Source organism: Lacerta agilis, chromosome 6 (genome assembly GCF_009819535.1).
Source record: "Lacerta agilis isolate rLacAgi1 chromosome 6, rLacAgi1.pri, whole genome shotgun sequence".
NCBI classification, from domain to species: Eukaryota; Metazoa; Chordata; class Lepidosauria; order Squamata; family Lacertidae; genus Lacerta; species Lacerta agilis.
This window is the reverse complement of record NC_046317.1, coordinates 30,508,114-30,522,661: the sequence shown is the minus strand read 5'-3', so window position 1 is coordinate 30,522,661 and position 14,548 is coordinate 30,508,114. Positions and strand designations below refer to the sequence as shown.

Sequence of the window (14,548 nt, the reverse complement as noted above, 5' to 3'; positions counted from 1 at the left end):
CTGTATCAGGATGAGGAATCCCAACAAAAAGAGATAGGTGCTATCCTGACCATGGCCATTCTGACTGGGGTTGATGGAAGTTGGAGTCCAACACCATTTGAAGATCCACAGGTTCCCCGTCCCTGGTTTCATCTTACTGTATTAAGATTTGATTGGTCTATAGTATTTGTATAACCATCTGTTTGAATTCTGTTGATCTGTCTTTAAATTGTTCTTGAATTACCATGAAATGTTGCTATATTTTATTATGCAATGTTCTTTTTCTAATGGTATGAGCCTCTTTAAATCCAGCAAAGAGTTTGCCATGTGTGATGAATAAATATAGAAACATGTGCCTTTGTTACATGGTATGTGGATTTTGCATGATTTATCAATCAGACATGTCTTTCTTATAGGAAATCATCTTCTGCAAAGCATACTTTATTATTGCTGCTTGGAACAGAATCTATCGCTTCTTGATTCCACAATATGTTTTTGCAGGATATTGTCAACAATATGACCTTTTGGGGAAGTTTAAAATTGTTTTCACACTTGCAGCGCTGCCTTCGTTAGCTTGACAGAAATATGTTTACAGTATAAAAATTCATTCTAAGGTGTTACAAATCACCCATTGTAGTTGTCGTTTCATTGTTCCTTCATTAACTGCGTATCTCCAGGAGGGAGGAGATGTAGAAAGTGGAATTTTGCTTTAAACAATGGAATCTGTATTCTGTCATGTCTTCCATCTCCCAAGGAACGTATCTGAGAACTTACTTGTCTGTTTTTATTTATCTTGCCAGTGAAGTGTATTGATGAGAAGAAACAAGGTCCAATGGTGTTAAAACAAGACATGAAATATTGATTAATTCATTTTTAAAATTCCTTTTTGCTCCCGAGTATAGCCATTTTAAGATGCTACTGTCAATATAGTACTCTCTAATAAACCTTCACTATCAGAAGAACCCTCTTTCTTCATAGTACTTTGGTAAATGTCTATTATCCTTCCAAATTGGGAGCTTTAAAAAAGCTCAAGGTAGCATCTTTACTGCTAAGAGAGGAAGCTGGTTAGAGAGAGCACAGCTAAATGTTGTTGTGTCTGACAGGAACTGCTTCTCATGCTCTCTTCAGAATTTGGTTGAGAACTGTGAGTAGTTAAAAAGTAAGTATTCTAGGTGGCTGGAGGCAATGCTTTTCATAGTGGCTGGAGAAACTCAGCAGACAGATAAAGAGAAGGGTTAAAAGAATGGTACAGAGCTGACAGTTGCAAGGGGCAATAAACTGTTCTGCTTCAGTGTGGCTTTATTAGTGCATTGGAGTGAAGGACAGTTACAGACTCATCTCTAGCAGGTTTTCTTGGAACGAAATCCCACAGTGTTAAACAGGACTTCATAGTGAGCGTAGCATTTTAGCCTGAATAGATCTCAAAGTGCAGAGAATGAAGAAATAGCAGTGGTTTCATTAAGGAGGAAAGAACGAGGTTGACACTTAGGGTGTGTGTAGAGTTTGAATGGATCTTGAGTCCTGAGCTGAAGAAAGGTGCCTCAAAAAGATTTGGGTCCTATCAGTGGTGAAGTAGGATCTGTAAAAGGAAATACAAATCAAAGCATGGGTCCTAAAAGAGCTTCATGGCACCTCAACAGTCCAGACTAAAAAAAAAAAAGCTGCAGATAAGCATCTTCTAAAACTCTAAGTACCGTACTTTTCCATGTATTAGACGAGGATTTTTTTACTCTAAAACAAGGTCTAAAAACTTATACATGGGTAGTGAGTAGGTGTGACATGATTGGTTGCAGCCATGAGCTGCAGATTGTCATTGGTGGCTATGGCAAATGCTTCTTTGTATTGGTTGATGGTGTGTTAAATGGGTGTGTGATTGGTTGCTGCATCAATTGCTGTTGTTGATTTGCTTCCACTGCATTAATTTGGCTTGTGATCTCCTTCCGCTGTCTGTGATTGGGCAGACACGTTTTGCAGACACGAGTGATTGTTAGAAAGTGATGGGAGCAATGTTGAAGGTCGAGTTAGTGATTTACTTTAATTTCCCCCCCAAAAAAGTACCTCAACAATGAAAAAAGCTCAACAAATCTTGGCAATCCTCCATAAAAACCCCTCATTTTCTTAATTTGGAGTCCCCCAAAATAGGGAGCATATTATACAAGGGTGTGTGTTATACACAGAAAAGTACAGTAATACCCCCCCCCCCAGCTTGTCATTTAAAGAATGACACCAGGATGGGATGATAGGGGAAGGGAGATAGAGCATTGGAATCGGGAGAGGGCAGATGGGGTGCTCCAATCCCAACTTCCAGGTCCAGTGTGTAATTGGAATGGGTTTCAGTTCTCCCACCCAAAACCAACCCTAAATATTTATAGACACTTGATAGGTACCCAGACCATAACTCCTGAAGCTATTTGCCTGAATTTGGCAAGTTTTATCCAATATGGAGGGGTTGTAGAAAGAGGGGGGGAATGTAGTCCCTTTTTTAAGAGACAGTGAAATACAATGTTCCAACAACCTCCCATGGTCATAATACGAATTCAGGCATTCATCCATGCTGTTAATGATCAGGTGGATCAGGGTGCAGAAGTATTTTGGCAACATCCCATGTGGGGTTATAATAGCTCTCTTCAGGTATCCATTCATGTGATTCAAAATTAGGAGGAAGCCCAAAGTGGGGGCATGCCTGCTGGGTCCATCCCTGCTGTCACGTCCCCACCAATCCCAAAATCAGTGTGTTGTGAAGGGAACATCTGTTGACAGGAACTGGCTGTATATACATAGGCTCCCTTTAGGATTTAGAACCCTGTACATCTGTTGTTCAAGTTTGAGAGAGGGAGAGGGAGAGGGAGAAGAAGAAGAAGAAGATCATTTCATAGTAAGAAAAAGTGAAAGACCCAGTGAAAAGTATTGGGAAACACCAGTTATGATCACTTGCATGGGAAACCACAATGAACCTCATGTTACAGTTTGAATAGGTTTGGGATGGGGAGTCAAAAGAAGAGCAAGCTAAGATTACAGTATAACTACAGAGAGAAGATATGATGCTTTGGATTTTAGTCATCCCTTGAATGACTTAGGTTTGTAGCAGCAAACCTAAGTTGTAACCATGTTCACATGTGACAGTAAGTTGATACAACCTTGCTACTCTTGATGACTATGTTGATAGGAATATGTGGTTATAATCACATGAGTCTCCTGTATACATATTTTAGGCATGTGAATCATTCTTGAGCAGCCTTCCCCAACTTGGTGCCCTCCAGATGTTGGACTACAACTTCCTTCATCCCTGGTGTGTGTCTTTGGGGAGTTGTAGTAGAAGGCATTTGGAGCACACCAGATTGAGGAAGACTAATCTTGGAGGAGGGAGCAGTTCTTCAGAAAGCAGGAGTTCAGATATGCTGACAGTTATGTAGGAGAATGAGTGAAGTGGGAACTGTGAATTTATGTTAATTGTGGGGGAAAGGGCTTCATCAGGGTCAAAGACAGCTACTTCCCAGAAGTTCCAAGTTCAAATATGTGTCATTTTAACATTACATGAAAGCATCTAAGTGTAACACTCTGGTGCTACACATTTGTTTCTTAAAGTTGTAAATAATTTTTCCACATTATCCTAAATAAATTTCCAGATTTCAGAAATGCATATAGTCAAATCTTAGGTGTGCTTTTTGCAAAAATAAGTCCAACTATGCAGAGTGGAACATGCTCTCAGGTGAGTGTACATAAAATTGCAGCTTTAGTGTATAGCATTTCTTTTGCAGGCTAACCCAGAGATTCTGAGCCTGCTAGAGTGAGAGGACAACTATAAATAACTTGAAATAATTACATATTTTTGTCAGTTTGTCAAGTTGCTGAATGTCTTTTGTGCCAGATAACGGATGATATGTCTTTGAGAAAGTGTTAGCAATTCTTCAATGTGGTCTGCTGTGTGTTGTGTCTTTTACAGAATCCAGTCAGGATCCTATCTCAGTACTGGTTGGTTTACCTTAATTCTGGCTATGGATGCTTGCTACAGAATACATGTCTACGGGATGATAAATGACACCTACTGCAAGTAAGATCACAGGAAATTATTTTCATGCATCTACAATTCTGATGCCTTGTCAAAATTTCACAATTCATTTTAATGCCATAAATCCAAGAAATTGATTAGGCAGGCATCCCCCCCCCCACAGCGGTCTGTATTGATGTGGCACTTTATTGTCAGTGTATTTAGTCCCCATATGGCATGTGGTATTGATTAAATAAAAGCATTTACAAAAGTTTAATGTCAAATGTCATGAAGAAGTTTTAAAATGAAAGACTTTCTGCCAAATCAGAATGAAGCCAGGGACACGGGGACACATTTCTGTTAGCTTTTTACAGCTCCTGTGCAGTGAGAGTGTACAGTATAAGAAGCAAAAATCTATCCTCTCTTGGAATTGAGTAAACTACTGCAAATAATTTGAAGTGATTCGCCCTGATACAGGTCAGGAGATCCACCTGCACAAGCAGCTGCTGGATCAGAAACCGCAGGCATGAATTAGATGTGCATTAAAATGCACATTGAAATGTACAAGTGCACAGCAAAGGTTGTTTCTGTCTGCGTTGCATTACTTTCAGCTGCATTTGATAAACATTCTCACACAGCTAGTTATCAGTAAGTAAATACCTTTTTATGTGCAAATAATAATTATAATGATAATAGAGGAAAATCAAGAGAGATTATGGATTCCATAATAATAATAATAATAATAATAATAATAATAATAATAATAATAATAATATAGTTAGACACACTAGCCAGGCACACTAACTATTCTTACTATATAGGATGCAGGCCGCCTGGCCAGGACAGCTTTCCTGTTAACGGTTCTGGGCTTGATGACGCACGTGAGCCTCACCTGAGCCTTCTCCAGTTGAGGAATCACACACCTCCTCCCGGAGCTAACGAGCCCCTCCTGGGCTGTGGGTATTTGCTTGCCTTTCCTCCAAACTGACAGCTGTAAGTTCTGGAATCCTGAGGTCAGGGAGTGATATGTCCTATTTTGCCACTTAAGACAAAACAAGAAGTGCCACCCTGCTCTGCCACACCACCACCACCACCAGTGGGGCACTCACCACCACTACACCATCTGCCAGTGGCAACTGCAGCTGTGTCACCTCCGCCGCTTGTGGAGAAGCATTGCTGGCATTGGTCCCTGAAAGAACTTGCAAGATCTCTCCCAAATCTCAAGAGACATTTTTGTACTCCTAGACATCTTGCAAGTCTTTGATGAGATCTCGCAAGATCTTCCAGGAAATCAGCAGGAAATCAGTACCTATCCTGGCACCAATTCTCGGCCAGGATGCAGGCCTGGTGTAAGGATGCTGTCAGAGGCTCCTGACTGGTTGCCCAGGAAAGTATAAAGACAAGGAAATGTTTCTTACCGTCCTTTTTTATTTCAGTCTTTACATAGAGAGGCTATAGAACCCAGCCTCTTGGTTAATGGCATTATCCCAAGTGAATCTCCATCCCCTGTCTCTCCCACTTCCTCATTCATCAATTCTACATGTGCTGCTACGTGCCCTACGTCTTTGAGCTCTTTGCTCTCCTACTTTTAAGGCTTACCGGGTTTGGGGAGATGGAGGTTCTGGAATGCTTTCTAATGACCACATTTCAGCCAGCTGCTCCTCTCCTAATACCGTATTTCCCAACTTTGCCCTTCATCTGCCTCTAAGCTGCTACCTCCCTCAAACCCCTATTGTAAATCTGTACTCTCTTCCTCTTCCTCCTCCCTGGAAGTGTCAGGGTGGGGAGGCAGTCTCCACCATTCCTTCTCTGCCCAGTCCCTGACAGGGAGGAATGACATTTTCCCATCCTTCTAAGATCTTCTCAGCAAAGCTGTTTATTCTCCTATATATGCAGATGATGGAGTTCTAATTTCACAGACATGGTTGGCTCTTGAGCTGTTACTGATTGAATTTGCTGATTATTGTAAAAAAAAACCCAAAAAAAAACCCTTAACTATCAAACATTCAAAATCCAAAATTATGGTATTCTCCAAGAAGGAGATGAAAATCTGTGTCCTGGATAATCATGGATTTGATCAAATTGATTTGTATAAATGTTGTTTGAGTCTTTCAGCTGGGGAACCCAGGGAACACTGGCAAAGGCCAAAGCAGAGTAGTCTGGGAGTGCAATAGTTTGTTTCCTTTGTACAAAGGGTAGAATATTTATCCTAATGACAATTTGTATTTTTTTAAAGCAAAATTGTATCCCAGGTTCTTTTTGGAACACCTATTTGGTTTCCATGTTTTAAAATCTCTCCAGAATGTCTTTCTTCTTTTTATATAGAAACCAATTTGTTTTTTGATGTTACTCTAAATTTGGAAGCTGGTCTAAATTCTTTGAGCAGCCTGGCTTAGACATATTCCATTCACTTTTGAGTTACACAATTGGACTTTCCTCCCCACCCCCAAAAAACCCTTGATGAATATATCTGTATTTCCAAACACTTGTTTGCTGCATTTATATTTTATGTGTTCTGATCAGGAGTCCGTTAAGGCTGTTTTGTTTTCTGAGCCAAAGGACAATATGCTTCCGTTCCTGCTTTGATGTCCTTCCTTTCCCCTTGATTTCCTGTTGCCATTGATGTTTTGCTTTACTTTATTGAAAGAAATTCACTGGAAATATGTCTTTGAAAATGCCCCCGTCCCAATCTGAGGGTCACAGGCTAGTTCAGGAGCTGCATGATAGATCTGTGTGGCACACACTACTCTCAGAAGTTTTATGACCTTCGAACTGTATATAAATTTTGTTAAATAAAACAAAAACCTCCAGAAGACAGGAATGGCTGAAGGTTCAGGTAGAATAACCAGTGCTGTCCTCATTATCTGCTGCTTGAGGTGATTTCCTCACTTTCCCTAATGATACGGCTGGCCCTAGTTCTGGTGTGCATATGAAATACTGTAAGTGTGATGAACTTAATGAATAAATCAGCCCTGTGACTGTGTAAGCAGTTCGCAGACTTAAACTTCATTATCAATATCCATTCATACTGTGCTCTGCATGTTCTGTAATGTGATCTCCTTCTTTTGTCCAGCAGCTTTTACTGTGATTTTTATTTAATGTATACAGATGTGTTTATGGTAGATTTATTTACATGGCCCAGAAAATATGTTTCATTGACTTCTGTGTTTTGTCTTTGTTCCAGGTCAGAAGGCTTTAGGAAAGTTCCTTATCACTATTATGAGCCTGGAAGAGATGAATGTGATGAGTACTTTCTGCATGAAAATGCACCCTATGGAGGTCACAGGTTTATCACAGAAAAAAAAGTGTTTGCTGACTGGGCTAAAAGGCGCACGATAACATTTACACATCCTAACTGGACATTGTCATGATGCTGGTTCTCACAGTCTTCTCTTAAGGAGCATAATTTTCCATTCAAGGCATGCCACAGTTTACAGTGATATTTTCAACTTATTTGACTTCCACAACTTTAGTGGCATGGAAGAAACAAGATGGTCCCACCATTTAACAAGTGGGGTGAAACTTATCCATCTATGGAAGACATACAAGATGCTTATTCTATCTCTTAGGGTTGGGATAGAATAATGCACTTTGTTTTTAAACTGGGCTTTTTAAAAAAAAATCAAGATGGTAACAGTTTGGTTTTAATATGATAATGTTCTTAAGGAAGGAAATACACAGTCCCATGCAGTCCCACTATCCTGGCTGTTTGTGGAGAAATGATATAAATACTTGAATTTAGATTGTGAATTAGAGTTTTCATTACTAAGAGAACCTTCTTGTCTTAGGCGCAGATTGTTAAGGGCCAGCTGCGTATGTGTTTGTTTGTTTTTAAAAAATATATGCCTGGCTACAAATTCACATTATATGAGAAAATTAGAGATGAGTTAAGAAAGATTCCTGAACTCCAATTAGTTTCTACACATGGGGATTTTGTATGTTTGAAGCCCAGGAATACTTCATATGCTGTAAATGACAACCTGCTGCAACAGCAGTTCAACAATCCAGGCTTTCTGGACATTGCCTCAAATTTTCCTGGCATGCATCAACCTTCTGCTCTAAAAAATACTCCATAGACGTGTACAGCACATTTCATTAGGGTGTGCACCCAGGAATTTATTGAATACATATTCATACTCCATCATAAAGGATATTATTTTTATACATCAAATGAATTAAGTAACTAAAACATAACTAAACTCTTTTATTTTAATTAAAAACTAAAATATCGTTTATTTAGCTGTAGTGATAATCAGGTGTATACAAAGATACAGTCAGTTTTATTTTTCTTTATATTTAATTACACAACCAGAATTGACCAAAACAGATTAAGGGTGCTTGATCTTCCTGTATTAGAGAACTGAGATGCTTCTCACCATGTGTTATGGACTTAAATTCCTCAACCACATCATTCTAATTAACTGAAAAGCAGCCCTTCACTCCCACAGATATCTCTGCACAAAAGGTGACAAGTGGAGCTCGGGTGGAGACAGAGCTATGAGACAGAAGAAGGATAGAATGTCCAACTTCCTACCTTACTACCACCACAGGAGCCAATGATCTCATCACTGCTTCTAGGGGCAGGCTCAGGCAGAAGCTGCAACTCCACCCCAGATCTATTCCAGCCTTTTTATTCTGCCTATGTCTCTCTGTCCGCTTCCCTTCCCTTTCCTTCCACCTTTGTCTCTCCCCCACCACTCTTCCCCACAGATCTTGGCCACTGAAGGAGCTGTTTTGCCACTGTGTTGCCACTTTCCTCCACACCACAATTCCTGTTTTTTAAACAACAAGAACAATGTTAGGGTGTGCCTAGGCACACCCAGCACACCCAATGTGTATGCCTGCAGTCTGTACACTCCCTTTTTGGAGCAGAACTTATATAGCTGTTGTTTGAAATCTTAAGGAACGTCCGCAGACCTGCATGTGGAAATAGAGGCACTGGAATCTCATACCTCTAAAATGGTTTTGGATAGCAAATCCTTTATGGGCTTGAGCAGTTTAGCTCAACTCTCTGCCTCAAACTCTCCATGTTGAAAAATGGGGATAATACCTACCTCACAAGGCCATTGTGAAAATGAGTGTATGTTGGTGATAGTTCATTTGAATTGCTTCTTCCTAGCCATGGGAGCTTCATACACATTCCTCTGTGTTTTGTACTTTGTGGAACAATGAATCTAAAGTGTGAATCCATGCTATGCAATGAGGGCTGCATTTGGATGTCATAATAAATTATGGTGTATCGTGACAGGAGTAGACCAAGCCTTCTTTGGGACTCATGCAGTATGTGCTCCTCTTTCCTCCTCTGGTGTGGCCGCAAGGAGGAGTTTAGAAGTGATCACTTCAGATTTCAATTAACCACAGTTTAGTGTTACACCCAAACCCTAAACTTATGTCAATGTTAACTATGGTTTGTTGAAATAAGCCAGCTTCGTAATCTATGGCTTTTTTTCAACAAACCATACCTGACAGTAGCCACAGTTTTACAGTTGCATAAAGCACAACAAGCTTTGGTTAATCAAAAACAGAAGTGAAAACTTCCAAATTCCTTGTTGCTGGACTGCAGGAAGCAACAGAACCCAGAGGGAGGCTAGGCTTTCATTGCTTTCAGTTTATCATGACATCCTACCTCTAAATATCTTCATTCCTATTGCAACCACTCAATGTGCATTGACTTCTTCTGAAGGTTTTTGTTCTCAGAAAACTATCCCTTTAATGGGTGGAGCTCAGGAATGTTTTGTATTTGCCCATTTCTAATTGAAATACTATCCTGATTTATCTGTTTGTGTGGGGATCATACAAAAGTTAGATAATTAGCTCAACAAATTAGTTATGAGTCTATGTAACAGAGACAAGTATTTAAAGCAGAGGAGGTAGATGAGACAGATAATGACTGCTAATCTAGTAACTGCTAATCCATAGTTTAATGCAAGTGGGAGGAGGAGTTCAATAGCTTATGCTTGCATTTCTGCTTAACCACAACTTGTCATGCCATCTGAACAAACAAACTGTCATTCATGTGAACTATGGTTTGATTAAAATGGACTAACTTCAAATGGTGTTTCAACAAGCCATAGTTGACATTAACCATGGTTTGGGGTTTAGATGAAATACTAAAATTGAAGTTAATGGGGATAGGAAGCAAAGACTTCTAGACATCTCTTGCAGGTAGTTCAGAAGCCTGAGGCTCCAAGCACAATCACATCACACTAAACTATGGTTTAGCATGGCTTTTGAATACTGTCAGTTAATCCAAGTTTGGATAATGAGGCTTCAACCATACAATGTCCTCTTTCCATTTACATCAGAAGAAGGTTTTTTCATATAAAAAATCTGAAATAAGTCTTAAATTCCATACCATTTGAAAAGATTCTCTGATAATAATCTGGGTATCAGAACAACACTGAACTAGTACTGCTAAAACTTGAAAAGAGGTTTATTGACCCTTACTCTTGTAGAACTGTCAAAAAGCCTAAGCATTGAAACCACCAGGCATTTTGTATTACTTTGCTGAATCATGAAAAAGTGATTGCAAAATCCTATTTTTTACATGTAAGTATTTGTATAAGGATTGTTATTTCCTGTTGTATATTTGTATATAGAGGTCTATCTTTTATATGTCCACAGTATATATATGTTCTCATTCCATCTTCACCATTATTAAGTGCCACCTTCCTGCACTGGGGATTTTGTGCACATCATGCTGTTGTGTGATTTTACACCTGGGTAGTTGTCTTCTGCCTTCGCAGCATACTAAAGATGAGCTCTCATTTCTCCCCAGGTAGATTCTCACTCAGCTCTAATAAATTACCTCAAGCCCCTGCTTTATTTGTGGGCTTGTAACTACCTCACGGTAAACACAACGAGTTTCTCTTGGTTCAGCAGTCAAGGGTTAGAACAGAATGTGCGCACAAACCTTGTCAGGAAAACATCATTCACCAGCAGTGCTCTTGAGTACTCCATGACTTCCTTGCCGCTCCTGATATTAGTTTCATTGCTTTTATTCCTCCTGTGACTGTGCCCTTGCTTGCCAATTGTTAGAAATGTCTTCTACCTTTATTCATTGTATTTTTGCTTTTTATTCTTTATACAGTTCAGCATAGACAGGCAGAGCAGGTTGAGGATGTTAGGAAACTGTGAGTAAATGCACCATATACACATACATTCCATTTTATCCCAGTTTGGGGATATGGCTTCCCCTTCAGAATTACAGTTTGTTGAAGGTGCTAAGAATACTCTGCTAACCATCCTATCCATGTCCACAGTTTGCACATTTCCTTGGGGTGACAGAATGACTGTTATACCACTTTTAAGTCTAAGTCCTTGAAATTAGCTGAATGTATCAAGACGAGTGGCTTCTCAACATACTTGTTGGGCATTTTAGTAAAACAGAAGAGCAATCAATTAGTACCCCTTTTTAAAAAGTGCAGCTTTTTGTTGAACCATCCATCAATCGTGCTGTACAAATTCCTTTGCTATCACTAGTCTCCTAGCCTAGCATTTGGGTCAAATAGCAATCATCATAGAATTCAGCAGGGCCCATGTGTGACCTGTGGATTGTGGGTCTTTACAGTTGGTCAGTGTCCTCAAGGGGTTCAGCGATATGCCCTAACCAGACTCTGGGAACATCAAAGGTCATGTCCCCTCATGTCACCACCACATCTAATTGTCATAATCATTCTATATTGTATTTTTGTTGCTTTATCATTATTTGAATGTACATTTACCCAGTCAGTGAGATGACACTTGAAGATATACAGAGCACATGTTATTTGCCTGTTTCTCTGACTTTAACCATTTCAAGATTGCCATTTGAGCTTAGATTTGGGAAGAGCATTAGGATGTCTTCACAATTACTTGTAATGCTGAGACAAATGATGACTTAACATGAACAAGTGTGAGGATACACAGAGAGAAAATCATGACTGTTTTATTCCTCTCCCAGGCCTGCTGTACTACCTGGAACTAATGGTTTGGCTTAGCATTACATATGAATCTAGTCTTGTGGTTGGTCTCACTGTAGCTAAGGTTTGTTCTTGACTTACCACTCATAGTTTACTTGGGGGAGACAAACACAAGCCTGGGTACACATGTAACATTCAGCCAAACCATGGCTTAGCACCAGGTAGCATAGCAACAGTAGGACAAGGGGAGAAGGCTGCCACTTTTGCTATGTTCACACATGCATTTGCTTGTTCATGCTTAGCTGTGGTTTGGCTTAATGTTATGTGCAAACCAGGCCAGAAATGCTTGTTAGGCCTGATATTTCTACCCATGAATTTGTTCCCCCTAAAGTTTCTGATTTACAAGAAGCCACAGCACCTGTAATTTAAAGTGTCCATAATCATATTAACAGTGAGCAACATAATCCAAACTCCATTGATTTAAGCAGAGTTGATTTCCAAGTAAGCGTTTGGAATGAAGTTGGGCTCAAATAAGCCCCAATGCCCTGAAGCATCAGCTCCAGCCTTCCCATGTTGAGTAAAAGTGCTCTGCTCTGATTAACATGGGATCTTGGCTCCTTTTAATCATATCCCATCTGCTTCGTACACAAATGAGGCCAATATCTCCCACTTTTCTTTGGGATACATTTGTAGGAAATGGCAAGGCTGCCCAGGAAAGTATAGCTGCATGATTAACATGAAATTGAGTCAACCAATCACCTTGAAAAACATGTATATTCAACCATACTGCAATTACCACTCCAGGTACTGTTTCATATTTATTTAGCACCGTGTTGGGGAAAGTGAACCAACTCTAGGGCAAATTGGACAGAGATGAAAGGAGTTTTTAGGCCTTAATGAAGACCTATCAAGGCTGATACAGGAAGTAAACAGAGTCTAGCTATTTATTCATCAAGGCATTCTGTATGGTGTTCAGCAGTCACCTTAGCCTTGTGTCCTGCAAGAAACGAAAGATCAGAAAAAGCCGGAGCTGTTGAAAATGCAACAGTTCCAGCTCTGAAGCAAATAAGTGGGGGAATGGACCTTTGTAAAAGTTGATATCTGTTGTACATGTAGCAGTGTTGAAGGACACCTTTTACTTGATTTGTGGGCCGACAGACATGAAAATTTATCCAGTGCTATAAGCTTGAGAAAACTCAACCAGAACCTTGTTTTTAGCATCAATAGCATTCTGTTTATGAGGTACCACCAGAAAGTATTTTTGACTGGGGGCTGGTTTTATAAAGCTCCTTTGATATTTATCTTCTTAGGGATACACACATTTATAATTCATGGAAGGGTTCCCCCCCCCCATCTTTAAAGGCCATTTCTCTTTGATGAGCACCATCTCCTCACATTACTTGCTTTCTAGCCTTCCTGCATATATTCAGGCCACAATCAAACACAAGTTGAAATAAATAGGCTTAGGTTTGCTGAGTTCTCTACCAGATTGTGGCCCAAGTAAATAAAGTTTCAGTGGGATTCTGAGCACACTTGCTTAGGAGCAGCAGTGCAATCCTATCCAGTCCCTAGTAAGTGTGTTTAGGATTGCAACCCCATTCCCACTGAATTCAGCAGAATTTATTTCTGAGTAGACATGGATATGATTGCAACTGCATATTGACTAGGGATGGGGAAGCTGTAGCACCCCAGATGTTGGTTGTACTACAGCTCCCATCATCCTTTACCATTGGCTGTGCTGTCAAGGGCTGATAAGAATTGGGAATCCAACAACCATTGGAGGGCTACTGTTTTCCCATCCCTAACATAGATACTACTGTAATAAACCATTTCTTCCCTGAAATATAGTGTTACTTGTATACTATCGCAGTACTTTTTGAATCACTTTTTCTTGAGCAATCAGGGAAGCCTTCACATGTTAATATTCTTATAGGCAGTGCTATTTTTCTAGAAAAGAGGTGCCAGAACTCACCATGAATGCCTCCCAGTGTGGTGTAGTGGTTAAGAGCTGTAGACTCGTAATCTGGGGAACCAGGTTCGCGTCTCCACTCCTCCACATGCAGCTGCTGGTTGACCTTGGGCTAGTCACACTTCTCTGAAGTCTCTCAGCCCCACTCACCTCACAGAGTGTTTGTTGTGGGGAAGGAAGGGAAAGGAGAATGTTAGCCGCTTTGAGACTCCTTCGGGTAGTGAAAAGCGGGATATCAAATCCAAACTCCTCTTCTTCTTCTTCTTCTTCTTCTTCTTCTTCTTCTTCTTCTTCTTCTTCTTCTTCTTCTCCTCTTATAACTGCAATGGTGCCCACCTGAGAGATGCCAAAACAGAGTTCTGGTGAGTTCCAGTTGGGGGGAAAGCCCTGATTGTAGGCCTTCTGCAGACTTGAGTTGGAATGACAAGAATGCAGCAGGAGTCAAAATAACGCTAATTCTCAAGCCTTTCTGATCAGTCCATTGCAAAATGGACTATATATGTGTGTGTGTATATATAAAGTTCCCTATTTGATTCCTGTAGTGTTCAGGCATTCAATTTTTTTTTCTGGCCCAAATTAGGGATGCAGGTATATCCTATGGTCACTGGTAAGGGCTGCCCCCCCCCAAAAAAAACCTTAAGGTGATCACACAGTGCCCGCTAGCACCATCTCTTCTTCCTCACCCTACCACAAACCTCAAAAACTTACCTT

General features: G+C 40.2%; 1 protein-coding gene across 3 annotated transcripts in view; it reads left to right on the top strand.

Moving 5' to 3' along the window:
• The window catches only part of ST6GALNAC3 (ST6 N-acetylgalactosaminide alpha-2,6-sialyltransferase 3), a 254,469-nt gene extending 246,897 nt beyond the window's left edge, over positions 1 to 7,572 (top strand). For all 3 annotated transcript variants that reach the window (XM_033151791.1, XM_033151792.1, XM_033151790.1), the window contains 2 exons: positions 3,923 to 4,030; positions 7,152 to 7,572. In XM_033151791.1, the coding sequence (XP_033007682.1) occupies positions 3,923 to 4,030; positions 7,152 to 7,338 (295 nt within the window). In that variant the 3' untranslated portion in view covers positions 7,339 to 7,572. The remainder of the gene's footprint in view (positions 1 to 3,922; positions 4,031 to 7,151) is intronic.
• Positions 7,573 to 14,548: the final 6,976 nt, after the last annotated feature.